General features: G+C 40.1%; 2 protein-coding genes, 1 long non-coding RNA gene and 1 other non-coding gene across 9 annotated transcripts in view; 2 read left to right on the forward strand and 2 right to left on the reverse strand.

Annotated features, from left to right (window-relative positions):
- Positions 1 to 241, reverse strand: part of RNF138 (ring finger protein 138) — a 34,826-nt gene extending 34,585 nt beyond the window's left edge. The window contains exon 1 of the mRNA XM_040632614.1: positions 223 to 241. The gene's annotated coding sequence lies outside the window, so the exon portion shown is untranslated. The remainder of the gene's footprint in view (positions 1 to 222) is intronic.
- Positions 219 to 26,336, forward strand: LOC103663266. The gene is made up of 3 exons (XR_568744.2): positions 219 to 351; positions 1,594 to 1,695; positions 25,536 to 26,336. It is a non-coding gene; the product is annotated as an uncharacterized LOC103663266 (long non-coding RNA).
- Positions 8,447 to 26,932, reverse strand: part of RNF125 (ring finger protein 125) — a 39,997-nt gene continuing 21,511 nt past the window's right edge. The window contains exons 5-7 of one of the 6 annotated variants that reach the window (XM_008690978.2): positions 19,814 to 19,921; positions 8,685 to 8,813; positions 8,447 to 8,562 (exon numbers count right to left, since the gene is read on the reverse strand). In XM_008690978.2, the coding sequence (XP_008689200.1) occupies positions 8,548 to 8,562; positions 8,685 to 8,813; positions 19,814 to 19,921 (252 nt within the window). In that variant the 3' untranslated portion in view covers positions 8,447 to 8,547. The other 5 variants (XM_008690973.2, XM_008690993.2, XM_008690987.2 and 2 more) reach the window with 5 other exon arrangements.
- LOC121103287 lies at positions 8,543 to 8,645 on the forward strand. Its single transcript, XR_005835445.1, has one exon. It is a non-coding gene; the product is annotated as a U6 spliceosomal RNA (small nuclear RNA).

The following is a 26,932-nucleotide window of genomic DNA, read 5'->3' on the forward strand; positions in this document are numbered from 1 at the left end:
CCGGCGGCCTTCCGCCTGAAGCCGCTCCTTTACCTGGCTCCACGAAGCGGCCGCGGTTCCGCCCCCGGCCGTCTTCTCCGCCTCCGACTCCTTTGCCCCCCACCCCCAACCCCCGCCCGCACCCCCACCCCCGACCCCCGCCCGCACCGCGGTCCCGCCTCCGGGCCCTACCCACCCAGTCCGGCTGCTGCCTGCCCCGCCCCGCCCCTCCACTCCCCTTACTTAGGAGTCTTGGAGCCGCGCCGCTGAGAGAGCTGCGTTCCAGGCGTGGTTGGTGAAGTGGTCCCGCGCCGTCCTCGGGCTTCTTGTCCGGCCGCTGCCGCCTTCGCCGCGGAGGCCGGGAGGGGAATGGTGAGCGGAGTGCTCAGTATTCATCGGCCCGAAAAAGGGCCGGGCCCGAGGCTCATGGTGCACCGGGATCCCACCACCCGCTCCGGCAGCTCTCCCGTGGCATTGCGCTGCCTGCAGCCAGCCCGGGGGGGTCACCGAACACAAGAGGGCGACGAACAGGGGGACAGAGGAGTGAGGAGAGGGCGGGGTGGGGAGGGCGGCCTCCATAGCAACGGGCGCGTGGCTCCAGCAGCGGGTTGTGACATAAACAGCTCGGTGCCCACCAGTACCCACCCCCCGCAGTCTCCCTCCAGCGGGACCCCATTTCTCACCGCTTCTCTCACATACATTGAGTTTTTCAGGAATTTTTCCTCAAAAAATATCGTTGTCTAACGTTAAAGGTATGGTCCTTACCATTTGCCCTTGACAGAATGTATGTCAAGATGTGTTATGAACCAAGTAATATCCGTTATGGGATTTTGGTCCTTTGGGGAGGAAAAATTAAAAATAAGCTCCCTTGAGAGGGTTTGAACTTTCGCCCTTAACACAGTCTGAGGAGTTACAGTCGCAAAGGCAGTCTTCTGCCACCAACGCCTTTGTTTTTTGATAGCTTTGAATAAAAAGTGAGGTAGAAGCATGGATCTAAGCATTTCACCAACGGTATTCACTAATTTAAATATTTCTACTTTTCTTAGTGGGCCCTTAGTTCCCAGATATATGCACACAGTTGATAAATCTGTAAGATGGGGTCACAACCACATGAAAGGAGCTAAGGAAAATCTGGAAAATCATAAAGCATCCTCAATTCGCTTCAGACAAGAAAAAAGATGTCATTACCATGCTTTGTTAAAGCTCTCCACCACAGTCTCAGTGAATCAGAAAGAGAAGCCATTGAATAGCTAATTCAATTCTGTCATTTATTGTCTACATTGTCCTTGGAACTGTTAGATGTTATGCAGGTGTCTGTCGTGAACTTCACTCTCAACTAGTTTACACTCTTGGGTGTCTAACAATATGAAAGGACAAAGAATGGTATTTGCCAAAGTGGTGTTTTTCATAAACAGTGACTATAATGAGGATGGGAAGTGGGATGGATTGGATTGGTATGGGTTTAGAGAAAACCTGATGGAGGAAGTGGGTCTTAATGTGCATCTTAAAATGACAATTCCTAGAAAAATACTCACTGAATCGTTTGTCCAATGAACAGCTAATTCCCTTTACCAGACTACAACATTTTGTATTTTTGTTCCCTTTCCTCCCTAGTGAGAATACTGGAAGCAGAGCAGGAAAGCTAATTTTAGCTTCAGATTTCCTGGGAGGAGAAAGAGCACTTGACAGAAGGGACACCAAATAGCAGTAGTCCAGGTACTTTTCAAATTTATTTATAAAATGGTTCTTGGATTTCAGACTTCACCTTTTTGATAATACATTTCCAATCATATATCACTCATTTTGACCACTTTAGGAAGTAAAGTGTATTTTCTGTTAAATAGAGTGTTTCCCTTTACTCACTGGGAATCCTTAACCAGAACATTAATTTTGTGACTTTAATTTTATTTGCTTCACTCTTTCCCTGGCAGCTTTACTCATGCCCTAATCCAAACATGTTTGCATTACTTCCTCATATATTCTAAGAAGCCATTTTGAGGGTGTATGTAAGCATATAGTTATTAGTATGTGGAAATCCATCAAAAATGTGGGTATAGGGAAAATGCGGTTACTCTCTGAGCGTTAAGCTTAGACAAATAAACCATAATGGCCAAAAGACACAATCTGCTGTCTTGGCAGCATTTCATGTGAAAAATTACTTGATATTTTTATGTCAATGTCACAGATTTACTCAAAATACCTTCATCTGTGTAAATAAAATATCCTCAGCCTTTGGGTAATAGGGAGAAAACCTTACATATTACGCCAACTTGATAAACTTGGTCTGTTGCAATAATTTAATCAATTCCTTTACATTTTGGTTAAAACACTTAAGCTTTCAATATTCCATCTCTCTCAGTATGCTCCCCTCAAAATGACATTTGGAAGAATAAGAGGGAGGACCAGGGGTAGCTGACATAAACTTGAGACGCTATTGGAGAATCTCCGTCCTGACATCTGCAAGGTCTCCTTTGAATTCTTGCTGGACTGTTCTGCAGGGAGGCTAATTTTGACTCCTCTCTGAGATGCAATGTGTGCTGGGCATTCTGCTGCTGGTACCTGCTCTTAAGACTACTCCTGCCTGTCTCAGCTGGATCAAGGCCCTGTGGCATACCCTGGTTGATTCAGCCTCACCAACACTATAGAACCCTCTGAAGCTCTGCCGCAATCATCTTCGTTCCTTGATCCTCAACACAGAAGGCCCCTCTTGCTCTGCTCTCAACACAGTTACTGTCCATGGCATCCCTTTGGACCCTCTCCTCTCTCACTCTGGGAGGGAGAGTCATTCCTTCTAAACATCCCTTGTCACTGAATTTGCAAGAAGTGGTGACCCCTAGCTTGGTTCTGCACAACCTATAAAGCAATGTGCTTTCAGCTCCCCAGCCCTCACCACTCAACCTATCTAATACACCTTTCCCCTAGTCCACCTTTCTTTTCCAACCACAGTCCCTTGGACTGGAAAGAATGGACCTTTCTACCTTGCTGCTTACTGCCAATTGCCGCCCCCCCCCCTATGCAAAACTCTTCAGCCAAGTCCACTTGGCCAGGTAATTAACATACTAAAAGAGGGGATAGATGAATTTAGAAAATTAATTTCTCTCTTCACAAAGCCTGGCTTTGTCTTACTACAGAGCCTCAAAAGTCTGTTTTGCTGGTAAAAGTTGTTGCTTGCCTTTGAAGGAGCGAATTGGGAAGTTGGGAGATGGAATGGGAGGGAGGCTCATGTTTCCCTGTCTACCCTTTGGTATCTTTTTTAATTGGTACCATGTGCAGTGTCGACATTCAGCTGGTTTGCACCAGTACGGCTCTGCTAGTCCTTTTCAGCTTGCCTGTTCTGATTGGGCAATAGTCTGTCCTGAGTGGCCAGTGCCCATTTGGTTCCAGTTGTTAAATATTTTTAACTTAGTCCTGACCATGTACATAAATAACCTATTTGCTGAAGGCATATAATTTAATTGTTTAAGCCTGTTTTGGAAATGTTTTTTTTTTAAAATGAGCAACATTCTTTACATTCCTGATGAATTAATCCTAATCTCTTCTTTTTCCCACCTCACCCCAGCGCGTGCGCGCGGGCGCGCGCGCGCACACACACACACACACACACGCGCGTGCGCGCACACACACACACACACACAGGCAGATGGATGCCTCAGGCTGAGTAGGAAGGAGGTCAAGTGAATAAAAATGTAAAAGGGAAACCATACAGGGCACAATGTTCCCATCAACAAACATTTATAAACCCTGTTCCCATCCCCCACTCTAATAAATCACAGTTTTTGTTCAGGTATCTTCTTTTTTTTTACTGGCTATGTCCTCCAGGAGGACATTCCCAGCTCAAGGGGAAATAGCATGATTGAGATAAATCAGTTTGAATGGGTCATTTCTTCTTGCCAATAGTTTAAGCCTGGGCAAGTGATTCAGTTATGACCAAGGATGTGTGAGGGCAATTCTTCTGAAGGGCTTCAGCAAGTGCCTTTCTTTGCTGATTTAAAAAAAAAAAAACAAGCAAATAGAAATAAACACTTCCATGCTACATCTGAATGTTTTCTTGTCTGTCTGTGCTGCCTGGGACTCTGCAACCATCATGAAACCATGAAAAGAACAAGCCCAAGAATAAGCCAATACGCTGACCATGGTGGAGCGGAAAGATGGGAGGAATGCAGATCTTTACTGTAGTTGAGTCATTCTAATAATCTAATTAACCTTGAAACTGTCCTACCTCCTATTAAGCCTTTTGACTTGAAATCATTCTCAGTTGGCTCTTTTGTTACTTGTAGCTCAAAGTATCTGAGCCAAACATTTGCTGGTTGACTATCAGATCTGTTTCCCTACCTGTCACCTGTTCGGGCATGTATTGCTGGAGCTGACCCTTACAGCAGGTTTCCCGTTTTCTCTTGCCAACTGACTTCTGTCTATATTCAGCCAATGGCAGACGCTGATGAGACACTAGAAGGAAGAAGCCAAGGCATTTCTCCCTCTCTCTCCGCGTCTGGCTGTGGCTTCATTTCTTCCATGTTTTTAACTTCTAGAAGACCACTCTTCCTTCTAGGGTCCCAGAGCCTGCTGGTCAGTCCTTGCCTTTTCTCAGTGGCTTCTGTGTTTGGCCCGCTGTCACACATGGTCTTTCAGCTCTCCTGACATCTTTGTTTTTTTTAAGATTTTTTATTTATTTGACAGAGATAGAGACAGCCAGCGAGAGAGGGAACACAAGCAGGGGGAGTGGGAGAGGAAGAAGCAGGCTTCCAGCGGAGGAGCCTGATGTGAGGCTCGATCCCAGAACGCGGGGATCACACCCTGAGCCGAAGGCGGACGCTTAACAACTGAGCCACCCAGGCACCCCTCTCCTGACATCTTTGTAATTGTTTTTCATATTAAACATCCTCTTTTGAACTTCTTACCGAGAGCTCTCTTTCCTGATTGGACCCCGATGGATTTTCCTGACAGAATCAACACTTCAGGAGGAAATAGGAAGGCAAAGGAGGATGAAACACTGCAAAAGTGGTTCCTCTTCCCCAGAGAAAAGGAACCAAGTTACTTGTCATTGTGAGTTTAAATCCTCTCTTCATAATTCTACAAATTAACACAAATAGAAACTCAAAAGTGAGATTAATAATATCAAGTATGAAAAATAAGGGAATTTACCCTTTTTTAGTCCACCCCAGTTTGGGACGGTTACATTTCAAGTCTTTCATAAATGTCATTATGAATATGTATTTTTCATGCTATTCAATAACATTAATTTCCTATTATTAGTATTTTATGTACTATTGGACAGCTGTCATTTTTACTAATATTCCTATTTGTAGCCTTAGTAGCCCCATTTATCATGTAGAATCCAGCTTCCATGCTATAATTGATTAAAACAGAGGGGATGTAGTATCAATGTGTGCCAATTATACTCTCCCAAGAAGGTAGAATTGAGATCCCTATATTCTTTTTTTTTTATGTTTTTTATTGTATTATGTTAGTCACCATACAGTACATCCCCAGTTTCCGATGTAAAGTTCGATGATTCATTAGTTGCGTATAACACCCAGTGCACCATGCAATACGTGCCCTCCTTACTACCCATCACCGGTCTATCCCATTCCCCTGCCCCCCTCCCCTCTGAAGCCCTCAGTTTGTTTCTCATAGTCCATAGTCTCTCATGCTTCATTCCCCCTTCTGATTACCCCCCCTTTCTTTATCCCTTTCTTCCCCTACCGATCTTCCTAATTCTTATGTTCCATAGATGAGAGAAATCATATGATAATTGTCTTTCTCTGCTTGACTTATTTCACTTAGCATTATCTCCTCCAGTACCGTCCATGTTGTAGCAAATGTTGAGAATTCGTTCTTTCTGATAGCTGAGTAATATTCCATTGTATATATGGACCACAACTTCTTAATCCAGTCATCTGTTGAAGGGCATCTCGGTCTCCAACAATTGTTGTTTCTTGCCTTGTCTATTTTTGCCATTCTAACTGGCGTAAGGTGGTATCTCAGTGTGGTTTTGATTTGAATTTCCTTGATGGCTAATGATTTTGAACATTTTTTCATGTGTCTGTTAGCCATTTGTATGTCTTCATTGGAAAAGTGTTCATATCTTCTGCCCATTTTTTGATTTGTTTATTTGTTTCTCGTGTATTGAGTTTGAGAAGTTCTTTGTAGATCTTGGATACCAGTCCTTTATCTGTAGTGTCATTTGCAAATATATTCTCCCATTCCGTGGGCTGCCTCTTAGTTTTTTTGACTGTTTCCTTGGCTGTGCAGAAGCTTTTTGTCTTGATGAAGTCCCACAAGTTCATTTTATCTTTTGTTTCTCTTGCCTTTGGAGATGTGTCATGAAAAAGGTTACTTTGGCTGCTGTCGTATAGGTTTCTGCCTATGTTCTCCTCTAGGATTTTGATGGATTCCTGTCTCACATCGAGGTCTTTCATCCATTTGGAGTTTATTTTTGTATATGGTGTGAGAGAGTGGTCAAGTTTCATTCTTTTGCATGTAGCTGTCCAGTTTTCCCAGCACCATTTATTGAAGAGATTGTCTTTTTTCTACTGGATGTTTTTTCCTGCTTTGTCAAAGATTAGTTGCCCAAAGAGCGGAGGGTCCATTTCTGGATTCTCTATTCTGTTCCATTGGTCTATGTGTCTGTTTTTGTGCCAGTACCATGCTGTCTTTGTGATCACAGCTTTGTAGTACAGCTTGAAATCCGGCATTGTGATGCCCCCAGCTTTGTTTTTCCTTTTCAACGAGATCCCTATATTCTAGTCAATCTCTATTTGTGCCTTACCTTAGAAGGTATATTAACATGATGGACAGCACCCTATTCCTTTGCCCAACCAGAGAAAGCCAGTCAGTAGAGAGACCAAACCAAAAATGAAACAGACATTTTGAATGCAGCTGAAACTGTTTCACGGACTAAACTATGCTGTCCTGGGAAGCAGAGCCATTGGTTAGACCGGAAGTGGCAATAGAGTTCAACAACTTAACTCACATTTCAACTTTTCTTGGATGTTGCTGGTTTTTTTCATCTTTGAGAGAAATTTAAAGTTAAAACCTCTCTTTTTCTCCCCCCCTCCCATTACTTCACACATTTATCGACAGCCTCTGGGCACATGGCTTAGATAAAGACAACTATAACAAGATTAGCTCCAGCATAACAGGGGAGGCAAAAGCCTGACACCAGTTTTAAAAAGCAACAAAGCCTAATTTTGAGAGAAATAGAAGAACTCTCAAGCAGAAATATACACCTTTCTTTCAAATAACTTTATTCTTTTAGTTGAATCTTAATCTGACCTAGTTGTAATATCTCATGATCCTATAGCCTTAGACTAAATCATAAATGTAATCCCTATCAACTACCTCTTATGTACCCCAATGCAGAGCAAATACAACTACTATGAAAACTTTCATTTAGAACATGGAGAGAGGGGAAGAAATCACAGGATATGTACCATTTGCTGCTGGACAGAGTTAATGAAGCGAAGCAGAGAACCATTGAGTCTCACTGGCATCATTTGGTTGACTTGGCAGTAGTGAGAATTCTATTGTCAGCTAATGTGGCTCTCTGATCTTGCCTGATGGAATCATTCCTATCACCAAGGGAACACCTAAAAGGACATGAGAGTAGACAACTTGTCCAGGGAAAGAGGAGAGGTGTATTTCACTTGCAATTCACTTGTTAACTGTATGGGGTGCAACAATGGCCTGAGGCCATCTAAAGAATTAGGACATTCTGTGCCATTGATTTCAGTGCATCACAGGCCTGTTACACAGTTTGATTTTTGCTGGTGCTACAAATTTGAATAAAACCATAGTCACCTGTCTATCAGTTTCATTTTATGTCAACTTCCTAAAATTAGACACCAAAAACTTTATCAGGTCAGCATGACTGCTCAGTGGAAGAGCCAAGGCTGGGCTCTACTCATAGATAGTCTGTTCATTAGCAACAACTCCGGGCACCACACATACCCAGGGCACTCTGTTTGACAAACTATTTCAGGACAGTATGGGTGAAGAAACTGTCTGGGCTGGCAGAGAACTCTTCTTTCTTTTCTAGAATAGCACCCTGCCTCCAAACTGAATTCCAGGCCAGTGTAGTTTGCAATGGCAGTGTCATCCTATTTGTCAGGAGGGGAGCCAGGGTGAGGCACTGTGGTGTGGCCCAATGTATCAGGGTACCCCACATTCTCCATTAATCCCTCCCTGTTGTAGCTGACAGGATCTCCCACTCTCACAGTTAGCATTTCAATCTTACACGGAGAAGAAGCAGCAAGTCAGAGAACTTGACTTCTCTGCACTTTGGTCTGTCTTGATTTGGACCTCAGCATTATTAGTTCCCAACTCCTCTTTTTCTGCTCACATTCAGGAAAATCTTGATGGGTACATGCAAATTTTTTGTTGTACCTTATTGAAGGTTCTCAGGAAAAATCAGCATAATCTGATTTATGAGTCTGGGTATAATCAGGAGAAAGAACTCACACAGTAATTTGACCAGAGAAACTTTAATATAAATTTTTTTTCACTCTAATAGGGGATTGGTATAAGAAGAAAAGAGGACTGTGAAGAATATAGGCTTGAATCCTTGCTTTAGCAGTACAAGTCCTAAAATTAGAACCATACAGAGAAGATTAGCATGGCCCCTGCACAAGGATGACACACAAATTCACGAAGCATTCTATATTAAAAAAAAAAAAAAAAATTAAAAGAGACTTGAAATAGAGTACCCAAAGAAGGGCGCCACCACCAGTGGGATGGAGATCCAGACCTTGCTGCAGAGGACCCAGCTGTGGTTTACTGGATGGCAGAGAGTCTCTGTGGTACCACGCTGGTAGAACTCGCTGGAAATAGATCCTCTAGGATGCAAGGGAAAGCTGTTAATGGAGACACGTCTCATGGAGGCATTCTGTTACAAAATCATCCAGGGGCACTTTGGAGGAAGATGCTGTCTGCCGGGTGCTGTGGCCACAGCGTGCTGCAGAAGCTGGAGTTGGCCCTGTGTGTTATGGGAAGCAAGCAAACCGGAACTGGGCAACAAAACCCTTTTCCTCCTGCAATTTCTCTCTAGTGCCCTCTGTTGGAAAGACCTATTATTGTGCCAGCAAGCAAAGGAAAAACATTTCAGGGCCCAGATCTATTTTCACACAGCAAGCAAAAAGAATAAATTTGGAACTTCGAATTAATAGACTGATAACTGGCAGGCTGACCCATTGACATTTTGCTGCTAAGTTTTCTAAAGCTTTGCCCTTCACAGCCATATGCCTTAAGCAAGAAACTTAAGGATAGAGTGTTGGCAATGGCTTTATATCTACATACAAAATCTTCAATTTCTCACCCTACAATGCAGGACTCTGTGCTTGCCCCAACCCCCCACAGGGCCACAGCTCAGGTAGTCCTGCATTTTCTCTGATGATCTGAAACAATGATCCCACTTCTGGTGTCCACGTCTATATCACTTGGGACTCTAAGGTTGTACACTACAGAATCCAAATTGAACTAGGTAATGGGGGAAATGCATTTTAAGAATGCAGAAATATTGCATGGAATCCATATTAGTCAAGTTTATTTGCACTGTAAGTGAAAGAAATCCAAGTATTAAAATGGCTTAAGCAATAAATAGAATTCTCTAGTTCACATAATTCCAGTGGTAAAGCCGAGATGACGTGGGTTTGAAGCCAGATGCTCAAAAGATATCATCAGGATTTAGTTTTTCACTTCCTCTTGGCTCTGCTTTTCTTGGATTCACTTTAGCCTCAGGCATACTTCCCTCATAGTGGTCCACAACGCTGAATTATTTGAGTTTAAGATACTTAGTGGGAAAAACAACAATAATAACAGCACCAGCAACAAGAACAAAAACTGCCTTCTTAAGAGTCCAATCAAAATTCCTATAATTAAATGATACAAACCCAGGTTGGTGACTCGAAACAATAAATATCTAAGAGAACATCCAACCACTGCAAATGGGGGGGGGGGGAAGAAGCAAACAAAGCTGTGTGCCTTAAACTTTATCCCAAGTCTGGAGAGAGAGACCAGTGGGTGGAAAAAATAGCAACAGGGAGGAGAGTTTTTCAGTCTCTATATTTAAATACTTTATTTTTGAAATCTCAAGAACTTTACCAGTGAGATGATACTTCTTTCCTAAATTTCACTGACAATTATAATTTCCCAAACTGGGTGGCATAGTATTATATACACCATGGTATTTGGTTTACCCACACACCAATTTTGTTTGTTTGTTTGTTGTGGTAAAAAAATATATAACGTAAAATTTACCATTTTAACCATTTTTTTAAAGGTGACTTAAGTGAAAATTATCCCTTTATTGGCTAATTCACTGATTCATTTTGTTTTAAAGGTTTTATTTATATATTTGATAGAGAAGAGAGAGAGGACTGCACACAAGCAGGGGGAGCAGCAGAGGGAAAGAGAGAAGCAGGTTATCTGCTGAGCAGGGAGCCCCATGCGGGGCTCAATCCCAGGACCCTGGGATCATGACCTGAGCTGAAGGCAGACGCTTAACCAACTGAGCTACCCAGGCACCCCCATTTTAACCATTTTTAAGTGCATAGTTTAATACTGTTAACCATATGCACCTTGTTATGCAATGGGTCTCTAGAACTTTTTCATCTTTTAAAACTAAAGCGCCATATCCATTAACCAACAAATTCCCCTCCCTCTTGCCTCTAACAACCACCATTCTATTTTTTTTAATTTTTTTTTTTTTTTAGATTTTATTTATTTGACAGAGAGAGAGCGCATAAGCACAAGCAGGGGGAGCAGTAGGCAGAGGGAGAGGCAGAAGCAGGCTCCCCGCTGAGCAAGGAGCCCAATGTGGGACTCAATCCCAGGACCCTGGGATCATGACCTAAGCCAAAGGCAGACTCTTAACCAACTGAGCCACCCAAGTGCCCCACCATTCTACTTTCTAAGAGTTTGTCTAGATGATTACAATTTTTTTTATTGGAAAGTTGTTACTTCTCTCTTTAAGATAGTTTTCAAACCAGCATGCCTCAAGACTGAATATTTAGAGAACACACTTTCGAAATACTGTCAAAGGACAGTAGGAGTTCACTTATAAGAGTTTGACCTTATTTATTTATTATTTATTTATTTATTTATTTATTAAAGATTTTATTTATTTATTTGACAGAGATAGAGACAGCCAGCGAGAGAGGGAACACAAGCAGGGGGAGTGGGAGAGGAAGAAGCAGGCTCATAACGGAGGAGCCTGATGTGGGGCTCGATCCCGTAACGCCGGAATCACGCCCTGAGCCGAAGGCAGACGCTTAACTGCTATGCCACCCAGGCGCCCCTGACCTTTTTTAAAAAGATTTTTTAATTTATTCATTTAAGAGACAGAGAGCGTGAGAGTACAGCAGGGCAGAGGGTCAGGATAGTTTTGATTAAAACTGTAATCACAGAGATGGTGAGAAATGGATGGATTTGAATACGTTTTGATAATTTGCTGATAAATTCATCAAAATTTCAGACATCCTAATTCTGTACATCTGGGGAGGGCCCAGAAAAAATACATGTGTAAGGGACTGAGAACACAGTTGGCATTTCTTTTAATGAAAAGGAAAAAGTGACTCAAAAGACAAAATCATTGTTTTATGTTTGAGAAACTGAAAGATCTTTCATTTGGTAAAATGATCCTAAACTTTGAGTAAAATTAAGCAAAAAATTACAATGGCGAAATTATGTTTCTAAAAGCTAGTCTCTTTCTGGCTTTTTGCCTCTCCTGGATCAAACTCATGACCCCAAGATCATGCTCTACCGACTGAGCCAGCTGGGCGCCCCTCCCCACGTCTTTTTAATACCTTTTCCCTGTAGACCTCCTGGTCTCTGCCAGCTCTTCCTGGCTTTCTATTTTCATGGTTGGCATTACTATTATATCTCAATATCCAGTTCTCTTCTACCAAGAAGACTGCATTTCCCCCACTGCCTTGAAATTACATCTGGCCATGACTTGCCTTGGCAAATGAAATGTTCAGTGGAAATGACCTGTGTAACCAACTCTCCAGCCCACTGTGGTAAGGGGTGACTGGGGAAGCACATGGTAATATACAAATGCCATGAGATCAAAACAATCTGGGATTCTGAGGCTGGAGAACAGCTGTCTGGAGAATAGCCAAGATCCACAGTAGACTTCAGGTGACCCTTGGGGTTTAGGGGTTGTTTGTAATCACAGCATGACCTACTCTATCTTGAGTAATCTCTCACCTTCACTGGGCTCTCATATGGCTGCTTTTCGGCAATGACTAGCCTTAATCAAGACCCATATGTGGCCTTCTCTGACACCACGATTAAATATCAAATGATTTTCCAGTAATAAGGTAGAAATTTAAATATTTAACTTCAAGGATCTCGGACATAGGTGTTCTTCTGCAATATTTTGTCTTATCTTCAGTAAAGATAATCTAGGTGATAAAGGTAAGTCTTCTCAACCCATTCTGGGTTGCCTCTATCTTTTACTTTCAGTAAACAGTCATCAGAGGTCATGTCAATAACATCTGTGTTCTGGCCTGTACCTCTTCTTGTGAAAAATCCAAAAAACTTTCATATGTTTGAACATATTCTCATTTGGGGTACATATGATAGCTACTGCCACCCAAAATTTCATATGTATTTAGCAAGGGGTAGGATTTATAGAGTCCCATTTACATCTTACCTTTTAAATTTCAATGAAGCCCCTTGGAAACCGAACTAGTACTAACTCCATGACGCTCAGCATTACCTTTGCCTAAATCCAACCTCAGCGCTATTGACATTTTGGGCAGGTAATTCTTCGCTGTGGAGAGTTGTCCTATGCATTGTAGATGTTAAGTAGCATCCCTGGCCTCTACTCACATCCCTGCCAACAGCACACCCCAGTTATGAGAACCAAAAATGTGTCTAGACATGGCCAATGTCCCCTGGAAGGCAAAATTGCCCCCATTTGAGAACCATTGGCCTAAAATGAACGTATATGCTTGTGATAGATATTGCCAAATGATGACAACTTAAAAAGCGAAGTTTGTAAAAAATTATCAAGATCCATATTTAAGAACAGACACAGTGGATATTTTAATGAAAGCAATGGTCCTGCCATTCTTTATTTCTAACAATAATACATATTTACAGAAGGAAAAGAAATGTACATTTTAAATTCCGATCATTAAACAGATTTGTTGTTGCAATTGAATAATAAAAGAACTCTCTTAGTGACTTTTTAAAATAACTTCAGTGTCCAAAGGTACAAATGATGATATCATAAACTTTTAATAACTGGATTAACCTCACTTCAAAATGAAAGAGACCTAGCACCAGGAAAAGAAATGAAGCAACGACACTGGAGACAGGATCTCTTAGGAGATCTGATCTGAAGCTTTGTTTATCATAGATTCACTATCCAATTTTTCAACCTACATTTTAGAAACTTGGGTGAAAAAGTACATGAAGGAAAACCTCCATAGGTTTTTGTTGGGTAAAAAGACTTTAGCTTTTAAAGAATAACACGTGAATCCGTTTTTCCCTTATAAAGCCTTGGAAAAAATGCATCTCGAGGCGCTATAAAGAAAGTGAGTGGAACTTTTTTGTTAGTAGTCAACAGCTGCAAATACTGGTTTTCATTATGCCCCCCCCCTTTATTGAGAAATAGTTCACACAGATCAGTGTATAAGGTTTAAGGTGTACAGCATGATGGTTTGATTTATGGTTTTCATTTTTTAAAACAATGAATTATAAATTCCTTTTTATAAAAGGTTAAAGGCACCGTGAAAACAATGAGTATTTGCACTTCACCATTTTAGAACTCAAAATAATTCAGAAGGCAAAATAATTCAGGCGGCCAGCACCTCATTTGTCCTGTAGGTGGCAAAATTATCCTAAGAGGAATCCAGGGACAGGCTGCAGAATTGCTGCGCTGAGGTTAATAGTGGTAGATGACTTTTTAAAGCTTTACTTAAAATCCAGGTTTTAAAGTTTTTTCAAGTTTTACAGACTTAAAGATGCCTTTTGTGTTGCTCTGAACTAACGAGGATTTATTTTCTGGATAGTCAGTACTGATGCTCAAAAATATATTGTTTTATTTTTTAGGGACTAGATTTTCAGTTTGATTATCTCTGAAAAATTCCTCTCTTTTTGCACTTGTTGTCCAGCGGGTTTTGCTTTATTGGATGACCCATCCAAATTGCAGGACAAGAGCTTGTGAAACTAAAAATCTGTACTTATTTGCCTGCAGCTGTGAAAAGCAAGCTCGAAACCAGTGTCTAAAAGGGAGGGAATAAGGCCCTCTAGATTTTGTCTGGTTTTACGCTTTTCTAATTACCTCACAGTGGATGGCAGAATAGTAAGAAAATCTTTAAAGAAGGAATAGATAATTTATTATAAAAAATTGGTGGCACCGTGATTATGACTACATTTATGTGTAAGGAACAAAGTTCGTAAGTGATGACAATTAAAAAGCTAACTACAGCCGAATATTTTATCCTCGGTTGTTATCACTAGTCTTCATAGCTTCCTTTGCTTGCTTACAGTACAGAGACGTCATTCTACATCCTGGATTCGTCATTCAAGAGCCAGATATGAAAAATAGAGCCATCAGATAACCACTAGTAGCAAGCGCTAAATATATTGTTATTTGAAGAACTAAACCTAAATGAGGGATAGAAGGGAGAGAGCATAGTATGTTATACAAATATGTTCTGGAAATGCTGACACAGTGTGACTTTTAGAAATAGAGAATGGGAAGAGCAAATGAAAAAATTTTAATTGATTCAGTTATCATACTGGTGATGGTTGTTATTAGCATTGTTATTCTGTGGCTGCTGCCTGTGTAAGGTAAATAAAGGAAATGAATAATTGTGGGATATTCTAACTCTATCATGCTCTGTGTCCTTGAAAACCAGGATTCTCAGTCTAGAAAATGGCAACACAGTTGTAATAGAAAGGAATAAGTAAAAACTCTGTAGTACTCAATTTGATTTGGAAGTTTCACAATAAACTCACAAAGTGTTTTATCTTATTAAAAAAAATAGAGATTTCCTACCTCTCTCCTAGAAACAATGGCCAATCGAATAGCAATGAGCCTCCTTAGAGCCCTGGTTACGGTTTTGAAATACCATTTCTCACTGAAAGTAACCAAGCTTCTTAGAGAAATGGCTCATTCCAGGTCTGAGGCAGGAAACACACAAGTTGAGCCTGGAGTATCTTGTCTTCTGGGATAGCAAGGAAGCTAATAAGACAGCTAGTGTAGTGTCCAAATGACTCAGAGGCAATGGTGGTGAGGCTCCCAATGGCCAAAGATGGGACAATTTGGACTTCAATAAGGTAATATTTGAAACGGGTTGAAGCCTATCAAATATGTTTGAATCCATGAGTTCATAACACTGAAAAAAAGAAGTGCTATCTGGAAGGTAATAGGAAGCAAGTTTATTATCTTGAAAAATAGTAAATGAAAGGAAAATACAAATATTTACTTTTTCTTTCCTGTACAAACGTGACCAGGGGTTAACCAAATAGTAGAGGCGGGGGAACAACTCTTTATAAAAGTGTTCCAACTAATAAATGAAAGAGAAATGATAGAGTTAGAATATCCTCCAACTCAAAATAAATCAATGGATGTAGGCATTGAGTATCAATTTCAGCTGACATCACAAATAGGGAGAACAAGACATTGTGTGCCCCCTAATGAAAGAACACACCATGACCTATAGTCTTGCCAAAAAGAACTGGACCTGAGTCTATTCAAACATCTGGATCCATGTGTCAATATCCAGAGGAAAGAATGTGCTGAATTGCACCATGACTACACAATCAGCAAAATACAGACTGTGGGAAACTCTACAGGCCACGACACCAAGTTCTTCAGTAAATCCTAAGGAAAAGAAAGAAGGGAGAACCTACAGATTAAAAAGATGTGGAAGATGTAGCCAATAAAACAATTTTAAATGGATAAGATTAAAATATAGTCTATAGAGATACACACTTGGGTACTAATAAAGAAACACAAGGAAGTGGTTACAATGGGTATCACTGTAGTGGTTACTACTGTGGAATTTGGGAAGAGGGTTGATAACTGTGACTGGACAAAAAGAGGACAACCAGAGTGGCTGGCAGAGTTCTAGAACAGTGTTTCCTTATCATGATGTAAGGACCTATATTTTGTTTGGTTTTCAGTATTTATATTTTGTGTTTTCTCTAAAGGAAAAAAATTTTTAAAAAATGAAAGCCCTTAGGGTTTTTCACTAAAAATTATGGATGTGAACACTTCTACTATAAATATCAGTTGAAGGTTCTTAAGAAATTGCCTATATTATAGAAATATTTCTAAATAATAAGCTACAAATATTTGAAAAATATAATATTAAATTCTTATTGTGCATAGTTATAAAAAGTCAAAGAATTAAGTATACGTTCCTAACACAAAATTTATTTTGTTACAGTATTATGTTTTACAATTTGGTTAAGTGGACTTTTTTGACTTCCAAAATTTTCCTCTCCTACTCTGATACAAGGCTACTCATAATATTCTGTTAGAGATTAGATAAGCACTAGAACAGATTTCGTATTTCCTTGAATGTCCACACTTGGTTTCACTCTCCATCTTTTTACATAGAACAAAGATTAGTTATCTTGCTCAACCATGATAGTAGTTATTAATATGTAGCATTACACACAGTATCATCCAATTTGCAAGAAAGACCCCTCACCCACATATCCTGCCTTCTCTTCCATATATTAATGGCTGATGGAGACTATTTTTTGTTGTTAAGTGTCTAAAAAACTCAAGAATGTAAAACAGATTTAAGCCATCAAAATGAAAGCAGTTTTAAAACGCAATATAACAATAAACATGGACAAACGTATAACAGTCTTGTACATTTTTGCCCATCGAACATTGCCAATTCCCCTCCAATTGTTCAAGCAGCATCTTAACAAATGGTGCAATTGTATGGTCTCCTTTCCTTTCCTTTTAATAAAATTATGTGGTGTTTGAGTGATTCACATATTCCAGAAGTGACCGGTCTAAGACCCTTCGGATAAGAGCTTCCTCAATTATATTAAAATCCTACAAATAAAGAAAAATAATTAGAAACACAGTCAGAGATGACAGTTTTCAGCAACTGGAAAATAAGGGTCAAGGCACTGCCTCATTTTGCAGGAAAGCACAGTCCTGAATTTAGTGACATGTCCAAATTTTCACAAAAATTTGTCATAAACCCCAGGACTTTTGTTTTGGGGCTAGTGCATTTTCTACTTAATTTTACTGCCTAACAATTAACTAGTTATTGTCATAGTAAAATAGTCTTGATTTGGAATTTAAATTAGTCATTTTAGTCAACATTATAGATCCTGGTTAGGGTGCTATGTTCCAAATAAACATGTAATACGGAGAAAAGTCAAGACATCCCCCAGAATTCACCAATCTCAGCAGTACTACTATCTTTCTGAAAAACATGCTGAACAGAAAACTCTCTTTCTCCCTGCCTCCCCATGGTCAAAATGGCTTCCAAAACTTTAGGTCAGCACATTCTGTAAATAAAACAAAACCTATTAAAAGCCCTATTCTCTGCAATCCATCTCCTCTTCTGCAATAAATTGGAAAAAAAAAAGAAAAAAAGTAAAATCTCTATTGGAAATCCATTCTAAAACATGAAAGCATAAAGGCAAATCAACAAAATCCAAAGGAAAGCCATAAAGCCCAGAAGAGCACAAGATCTGGACTGAATCCTGGCTTGTTCTTAGGCAATTTATTAACCTTTGAGTTTCAGATGTTTCATAGCTGAGTGAGGACAGTAACACAATATTCACTTCACAGAAGTTGCTGTAAGGAATAAAATGAGATAATATTCTTAAAGTGCATAGTCTGGCACTTGGTAGCTCGGGAAACCAAAAGGCAAAACAAATAAGAATGATTCCATCTCACTTCCACAACCAAGAATACAGTTTTGAGTGGGTTGAAAGTACTTGCATCGAAGTCGCTTCCTCCTGACCAGCCCTGTATCATACTTTGGAAAATCTCGAGAAGAATGGACTGAACATTAACAGCTAGAACAAATATGAAATCAACCTGGTTTTTAGAACATCTTATGGAGCTAAGGTAAAGAGGAAGCCCTATGTGTTGCAAAAATGAGAAGCCCTGTGTGCTTCGGTGGCCAGAAAAGACATTATTTGATGCTGGAACCTCTGTTGTGTAGCCTGCTCAACTCTTCACGTGGTCCTAGTACCTCCATTTACCCTCGCCCCATCTCCAGCTGCCCTAACATCCTTGCCCAAACTGTGCAAATCACTTTACACGCACTATCGCATTCAATCCTCACAACAGCCTTGGGGACGAAGTGTTTTTACTCTCCTCACTTAACACATGAACAGACAGGCTCAGTGGTTAAATACATTTCCCACGGTCATAGAGCTGTGACCGAGACAGAGCTGTTACTCAAACCCAGGTCAGACCCCAAGCTCCTTGTGTTGAATCTGGATAACCATAGTGGGCAGATCAGAAAGTGGGGAGAATACTTTCAAGGGATGATCTTCAACGATTATTAAATTCTATCTTGAAATTGCATAAAAAGACAGCAGTCAAAAATCATGTGAAAATTACATGCAAAGTTAAATTTAGCCTAAGTATTTCATGTATTTAGATAGTGGTAACAATAAAATATACTATTTCACAACATGGCTATGAGAGATTTTCCTTCTATAATAGGCAATACCCCTTTGCTGAAAGGGACTCAGGAGATAACACATTACCCTCACATGGCAACACTTGGAGAGAAGCAGAACAAAGGCTACATTAACTTTTCGCTTGTTATTCTCATTCCTGATCATGGGAAATACAGTCATAAGTTAGAACTATTCATACTACATCTAACTTTTCTTTCATCCCAAAAAAAAAAAAATTTCTTGGGTTGGAGGAAGGGGGTTGGGAGGAAGGGGGTCAAAAGGTACAAACTTCCCCTTGTAAGATAAATACTGGGGATGAAATGGACAACATGAAGACTAGAGTTCACACTAATGTATGGTATATTTGAAAGCTGATAAGAGAGTAAATCCTAAAAGCTTTCATCACAAAGAAAAAAAAATTTTTTTGGTGTCTATAGGAGATGATGGATGTTAACTAAAATTATTGTGGTGATCAGGTCACACTATGTAAGTCAAGTCATTTTAGTGAATACCTTAAACCTACCAGGTGCTACATATCAATTATTTCTCAATGAATGGAAAGGAAAAAATTCTTAATATAATGAGATAGTTGGTAGTTACTGATGGGTCGTTATTGAAATATGGGGGTCCGCGGTACTATTCTGTCTGCTTTTGTATAATTTTTCATAATACAATTTTTTTCAGTTTAAAAACATTCAATAGACATGAGTTTCGTGTCTCGTGGAATTTAAATAAAAAATGAGGCCTGTGTGTCTTACTATAGTCACTGATAATGCCATATCTGTTATCATCCATTCAATGGACTGTAATAGCAACTGGTTGCAGAACAAACTGAGCCATTTCATTACTGATGTGATTTCATCTCATCTCAGCTACATAAGCTTTCAACTTTCATAAAAATTAAAACTATATATAAGGAGGGGACTAGAGTAGAAATTAAAATAATTTGAAAGTGAAATCTAGTACCCTATACAATGACTAATTATCTAGATCACAAAGAAAATAATTTTGTGTAAGGCAGATAATATCAACAGTCAAGTTTATAAACATCATATTTTTATAATTTCCTACTTAATGCTGATACTTAACTTCAGGTCTATACACATTTTTTTTTCTGCTATAATTTTATTCACTTGGATTTAAAAAGGTAAGCTTAACACACACCACACAGAAACATAACGTAAAAGTAAAAAAAATATATACTTACTATGAAATCATCATAAAACAAAGTATGATTGACTTGCAAATGTCTTATTAAACTGCCACTAAAGCTGCCTGGATTCTCATTAGGTAGTAAACGGCAAAGTGGACAGAACTGGAAATAAAGAAAATCAGGAGTTCAAGAAAGAATTTAAAATAATTAGTGTCAGAATTAAAAAATTAAATAACCATTCAACAAAGTGAATTTTAACTTTATGAATCTATTGGCCATTCCTCAGCATATTTTAAAACTGCATAAATCTTCATAATATTAACCAAATAAAATTGCATTTATTTCTTCATATGCATTTCTTATACTTAACAGTATAGCTATTTCATATTTATCCATCTATTATTTAAACAATATTGCAGTTAGTAGATGTACCATAATTTACTTAGTTGCCTCCCTCTTGAAATACTTAATGACTTTAAAAAGTAACCATTTTCATTTTCAAGTATTTATAAACTCATGAGAAATTACAAAAATAATGCAAGAGGTCCCATGACTCCATCATCCAGCTTCTCCAATGGTAATACCTTATAAACTGCAGTACATTATCAAAACCAATTAACTAGACTACAAACCTTACTTAGATTTCATCAGTTTTGCATGAGTGTGTAACATATACCCCTAAAGCAGTATATGTTAAAGAAAGAGTCGGGGCTCCTGGGTGGCTCAGGTGGTTAAGCGTCTGCCTTCAGCTCAGGTCATGATCTCAGGGTCCTAGGATTGAGCCCCACATTGGGCTCTTTGCTTGGTGGGAGTCTGTTTCTCCCTCTCCTTCCACCCCTAACCCCTACTCACACCTACTCTTTCTCTCTCTCTCAAGTAAATAGAATCTTTAAAGAAACATATACTACTTTATGACATTTTTTTCACTGCTTTATTACATTTTAATCTAGGGTTTTTTTTTAATTCTACTTCTCCACATTTTCATTTTTTAAAATATCAGATGCAGAATGATTACTGAGAGCGAGGTATGTGTTAGGCATTAAATTAGGTGGTATTCTGGGGCGCCTGGGTGGCACAGCGGTTAAGCGTCTGCCTTCGGCTCAGGGCGTGATCCTGGCGTTATGGGATCGAGCCCCACATCAGGCTCCTCTGCTGTGAGCCTGTTGCTTCCTCTCCCACTCCCCCTGCTTGTGTTCCCTCTCTCGCTGGCTGTCTCTCTGTCTGTCGAATAAATAAATAAAATCTTTAAAAAAAAAAAATTAGGTGGTATTCTTATTTGATCCTCAAAACAACCTAGTGAATTAATTAATACCCTGTTTCTTTCACGAACTCAATTTCAGAAAGGAAAAAAAAAATCAGCTGAAATTTATACCACCATAAGTAACAGAACTGGGATCGAGGCCTCCTAATAGACAATTCAAAATTCTCTGCATATTATAACAGTGCTTAATTTATCTGTTGGGATGGTAACATCTTTCTTTAAATTTAAATGAGGTCTTTATGTAATTCTTATTGTTTTATGGAGGGGGTCTCAGTTTCAGTATGCTCAATATCTATACATGGTTCTATTTCTGAATTTTGCTCTACTCCATTAATATTTGTCTTATTTTTAATAGAATTGCATCATTTAAGTTATTATCCCTTTATAGTCATTTATGGTTTTCTAATGCTCTAGCTATCTTGGTTACTTGGCAGCACTGGCTATCCCAGGATACCACTTAATCCCCCCTGGGACCCTTACATAGTGATGAGAACACAGCTGAGACCAAGAAATATTTTAACAAAAAAGCAACATTAATTTTTTTGTGATCTGAATGAAGGGACACTAGTTATAGAAATTTGTTCACTCAATACTCTTTATGGTGCCTCTACTATGTGCTGAGCACCTGGAATATGGAAACCAGTGAACATACAGTTGGGTTGCCTGGCCTGTGAAGTCAGAGAGCCTTCAAATCCCAGCACCAGCTCTTCCTAGCTGTGTGACTGACCCTCAGCACATGAATTACCCTCTTCCGTGAAGTGGAGGTAGCACCGCCTCACTTGCGGAGTAGCTCCGATGTTTAGAGATAATGTCCTCCACGGGCCAGGTACATACTAGGTATTTAATAAGCACCATGGATTCACTACTATTTGATCCTTGTTCTTGCTCCGTGAGGGAAGAAACTCCACGTGTCCCGTTCACTCCTGCATTCCCAGTACCCAGAAAATAGTTTCCGATTTCATCCCTGCCTCTCATTGACTTAGCCTTGGCAAGTAATTTAATTTTATCCTGCAAAATGAGAATTAGCACTGCCAGGCAGAGCTGTTTGTATTTTTAAAAGATGTCATTTAACATTATGAAGCTCGGTCATTATATTAGTTCAGTCCTTGGCACAAATGATAAATGGTTGCTATTGTTATCACGTAAGCAGATACTTTCAATACTGCATAGCAAGTGCTATACTCAAGATGTTACATCATATATTCAAGTGTTATACTCAGAAAGGCAGTTCAAGATCTAAAAAGGGAATCATTAATTTTGCCCAGGAAATCAGGAAAGGCTTCAGCCAAGCTGTTGGTAACTAAAATGAGTCTTGAAGAACGAGCCAGCAATGCCAGAGTAAGGAGTATCACAGGCAGAGAAATCAATATGGGAAAAGGCAGGAGATCCTTAATGGACAGGCCTGCTTCGGGAATGGGAAAAGCTCTGGGAAGCTGAAGGTAGGGTATGTGGGGGAAGTGGTAGATGATTTTGGAAGGATATGTTGGGGCCAGTTCTGCTCAACAGATATTTATTTGAGCACCTATTATGGTTTCTGTAGGCCCCATGTCAGGAGTCACAGGTACAGAGATGCTAAGCCCTGACCCGACTATTAAGGAGATTCCAGATCTAGTGAAGGGGAAAGATACAGAAAGCCTGGAACTTTAAGCAAAGTAGTTTCTGTTTTTAGTCTGATGTTGATAGGAGCTAGTGGAGACTTCGGTCTTCTTCCGTACATAATATTTAGTTGTGTAACTCAAGAGGTTTCTTCCAGAAGGCCATTGGAAGACAACCGGTGAACATCTATACTACTCTAAGGATTTATTTTGTGTCCTAAATTGAGGGATCAGACCTGAGGGAGGAGAGGGTAAGAACAGGAAGGAGAAAGGAATGGTAAGAGACTGACTAATCGTCGTCAAGTACCTGAGTATTCACCTATGTTCTCACTCATGTTGCCAATTGGCTAACATCAGCTCATCCTTTATTACGTGCCTCCACTCAATACTCCCAGGCCATGATACTCATATTAGGAATCAATCAATGCACAGTGTATATTCAAAAGATGCTGACCTCATCTCAGTATGGACTGTATGTGATGGTGAACTCCATGGGTGAAAACAGCCACCATACCAGAAGCTACCACCAACGTCAATCCTTCAGAACATCTATTACAAGGGACACCCAGTTCTATCTGTGGTTTAGATTAACCTCCACAGCAAGTATCTGGTGGCAAGTGCCATTTGGAGAAGAAATTTAAAATTCCTGAATCCAAAAAAAGAGAAAAGAGACATGCACTGAAAATAATTACAGGCAAATATGTAACCAAAATGAAGGTACCAGATTGCACATCTAATTTAGCAAGAGTCTGAAAGCAAATTTAATAAAGATTTTTCTTCCTTCCAAAACATTTATGCATATACACTCCCACTGCCCAGTCGAGTCACAGATATTCTAAATTACCCACAGAAATAAACCACTGTGGGGCAGGTGGCTCAGGCTCTAGTCACCATAGTTTATGTTCCAAACCAATAAAAGTCTTGTCCCTTCCCTTAAGGAATGAATCTCAGGAGCAAGGCAGAAAATAAGAGACTACTGCAACCCTTGAATCTGGGTGAATGGAATTATGCTCTTCTTTAATATCTTATTTTTCACGATCACTCTATCCTCCTATGCGCTAGGTTCTCTGCCAAAGGTGGGCAGGCAGTGCTGAACAAAGAAGTTATGTTCCGTGACTTTGTGAACCTGATACCTTACAGGGAGAGACAGACGTGACACAAACACCCAACTACAAATTGTGATAAATGAGAAAAAAAGGGGGAGAAAAGCAAGAGCTGAAAGTAATCTGGATGTCATGGAGGGCTTCCCTGAGGAAGTAAGATTTTTTAAATTTTATTTATTTATTTGACAGAGAGACAGCCAGCGAGAGAGGGAACACAAGCAGGGGGAGTGGGAGAGGAAGAAGCAGGCTCATAGCAGAGGAGCCTGACGTGGGGCTCGATCCCATAACGCCAGGATCACGCCCTGGGCCGAAGGCAGACGCTTAACTGCTGTGCCACCCAGGCGCCCCAGGAAGTAAGATTTAAGCAGAGTTCTAAAGGATAAATAGGAGCCAACCACTGAAAGAAAGAGCACTCTGGGCAGACGGAACAGCCAGAAAGTGTGGCTCCTGCTGAAACTGCTTCCCTTTCCAAAACAAAATACCAAATTTCTCTCAGAAGTGGTCCCTCAATTCAATCTGAAACATGCTGCTTATGTCACCGGACTCCTTTGAGTTTAATATTCCACAGACACAAATTTTCAAAAAACAAAACATGGCAGGGGCGCCTGGATGGCTCAGTTGGTTAAGCCTCCGACTCCCGGTTTCGGCTCAGGTCATGATCTCGGGATCCTGGGATCAAGCCCCGTGTTGTGTGGGCTCGGAGCTCGGGGAGGAGGAGTCAGCTTCTCCGCCCCTCTCTCTCCTTCTCCCTCTCCCTTCCCCCTCTCCCTCTGCCTGCCCCTCCCCCCTGCTCCCACGAGCGCGCTCTCTCTAAAATAAATAATAAATAAATAAATAAAACATGGCAGAATATAATTACCATGTGACAAAAAGGAGCAGTCGGTTCTTAAAGCTGCATGTAAGGAAAGTCGAAACTCCTTGATGTTCTTAACCTACTACCCCGGTCTTGAGCAACTCAGGAAAGATTAGTCGCTCGCGGTTCGATCTCTGAATTATCTAATTTTATCTAGAAGGCAGAATCATTTGCTCAAATCTCTAACTGCCATGAAACTTCTTACACCAGATTAAGTCAGATGAGGTCACTGATCTTATCTGTAAGCAAACCTAACAACCCAGCCCCTCAAAGCAATAATTCCTTGTTAACTTCCACACCAGTCCAGAATCAGCCTTGGACCTAGGACTTCTCCCGGGGTGTTTTCACCAACCTGCCCCCACTGGGGATCCCTAAGCATGTGAACCCCAAATATGCCACAGTATCTACTTCCAGCCTTTTCATAACCAAAGTGTATATCCTGAATTCTGGCGGTTCTAGATCCTTCAGAGTGACACGTGGCTTGAGTTTGTACTCCAGCATGAAACGTTAACAGGAAAACTGAAGGTCTTCTGTTCCAGAGACCACCTCTAGACAACTCTCATGTATTACAGAACCACAGATTCTGTGAACAATCTCCTCCTGCCTCAAGGCCACAACAGCATCCTGGTCTTTTGAAATTCATCACTTCCCTCGCCCACCCTTCCAGCTTGGGTTCCCTGAGTGCGAGAGAGTACATGGCTTCCTCAAAATCTCCACAGCCTTGGTTTTATATAGTTGGAAAGTAGTAGCCCACCATTATCACTTGACTCATTTACTATTACCCTGTGAAAAAGGCATCATTCTCATTATCTTCCCTATTTTACAAATGATGAAACAAGGCAAAGACATTGGTGGGATTTGCTGGGATTGGTACCAAAGTTTATCTCCTCCAAAGCCTAGGCTTTTGACTATTAATTCTACGGGCAATCTGATCCCACCATTCCTGGTTTATTTCTGCCCTCAGATCCACTTTCTTCAGTGACCTCTATCACCTCTAAATCAAGGAAGACCCAGCTTCCACGGGCCACCTTCAATCTGATGGCCAAACTGAGCAGCACGGGGACTGGATTTCTGCCGGAGCAAGTACACGGTACCAATGGACAGACCAGTACATGACCCGACCCAGAGTGTTACTGGGATGCAGCCCAAGACCTCCAGCCAGAGCAGCACCTGGGGACTAGTGGTCAGGGCTCAGGTTGTATGGATAACACCGCCTTCGGGTTGCTAGGAGACAAAGAAGCACTTAGAACTCGGTAAATGGTTGCTATTATTATGCCATCCTAACGCTTTCTTCTAACTTCTTCTAGCTCCCCAAGGACCTATCATAAAACAGCTCCACAGCCCAGTTCTTCCCACAGAGCAACCAGGGCAGTAAAAGCCCATGATAATCTCTCCCGCTCTCCCAACACATACCAAGCCATTCCAAGAACCGAAACCCCTAAACCATTAGGATCAATAACAAATACCTTCGACTGTACTGTGTGGCTTTTCTTGTGAACTTGCTAGTAGACCACAGGGGTTCACCATGCTCTGGAGCTAGACTATTGTGTTCAAATTGTGGCTAGCTACTTAACCAGCTCTGGGACCTTACAAGACTTAGTTAACCTCTCTGAGCTTCAAATTATCATTTGTAAAATGGAAGTAATCACACCTATCTTCTAGGACTGTTATGAGAACTATCCTTGTTTATAAATATCTATCTATCTATCTATCTATCTATCTATCTATCTATCCATCCATCTAAATATGTGTCAATCTCATCACTTTCCAAGAGGATTTTATAGAAAAAATCCATATGTTTCAATCTCATCACTTTCCAAGAGGATTTTATAGAAAAAATCCCTTAAAACTCAAATTTAAAAAACCAAAACTCGTATCTACATACACAACACACATACACATATATGTCTGTATATATAGATATATATACACACATACATACCTATATACAAATATATACATATTTATACCATAAAACTAAAATAAAATTCAGAATAATCATTTTATATCTGCTAAGTCTTTTATTTTAATTTTAAAATAAATGTACCCAGTATTAGCCAGGTTAAGGTGAAAGTCGTTTACTCCTAAATTGCTGACACAAATATAAATTGACTCGACCTTTCTGGAATGCATTTAGAAGTATATTTCAAGAGCTATTAAAAAGTCTGCACTTTCTTGGTCCCAGAAGATAAATCTAAGGAATTTCCTCTTAGGAAAAAATCCAATAGAAGGAAAAGTTCAAATGTACAATATGAATTCAAATCCTAAAATTGGCAACAAGTGTACAAAAAATAGTAAAATAGCTAAGTAAGTGAGGATGTATCCAGCAGCACCCTGCTTTCCCTCACAACTACACAAATA

This window comes from Ursus maritimus, unplaced genomic scaffold (assembly GCF_017311325.1).
Source record: "Ursus maritimus isolate PB19 unplaced genomic scaffold, ASM1731132v1 scaffold_18, whole genome shotgun sequence".
Lineage (NCBI taxonomy): Eukaryota > Metazoa > Chordata > Mammalia > Carnivora > Ursidae > Ursus > Ursus maritimus.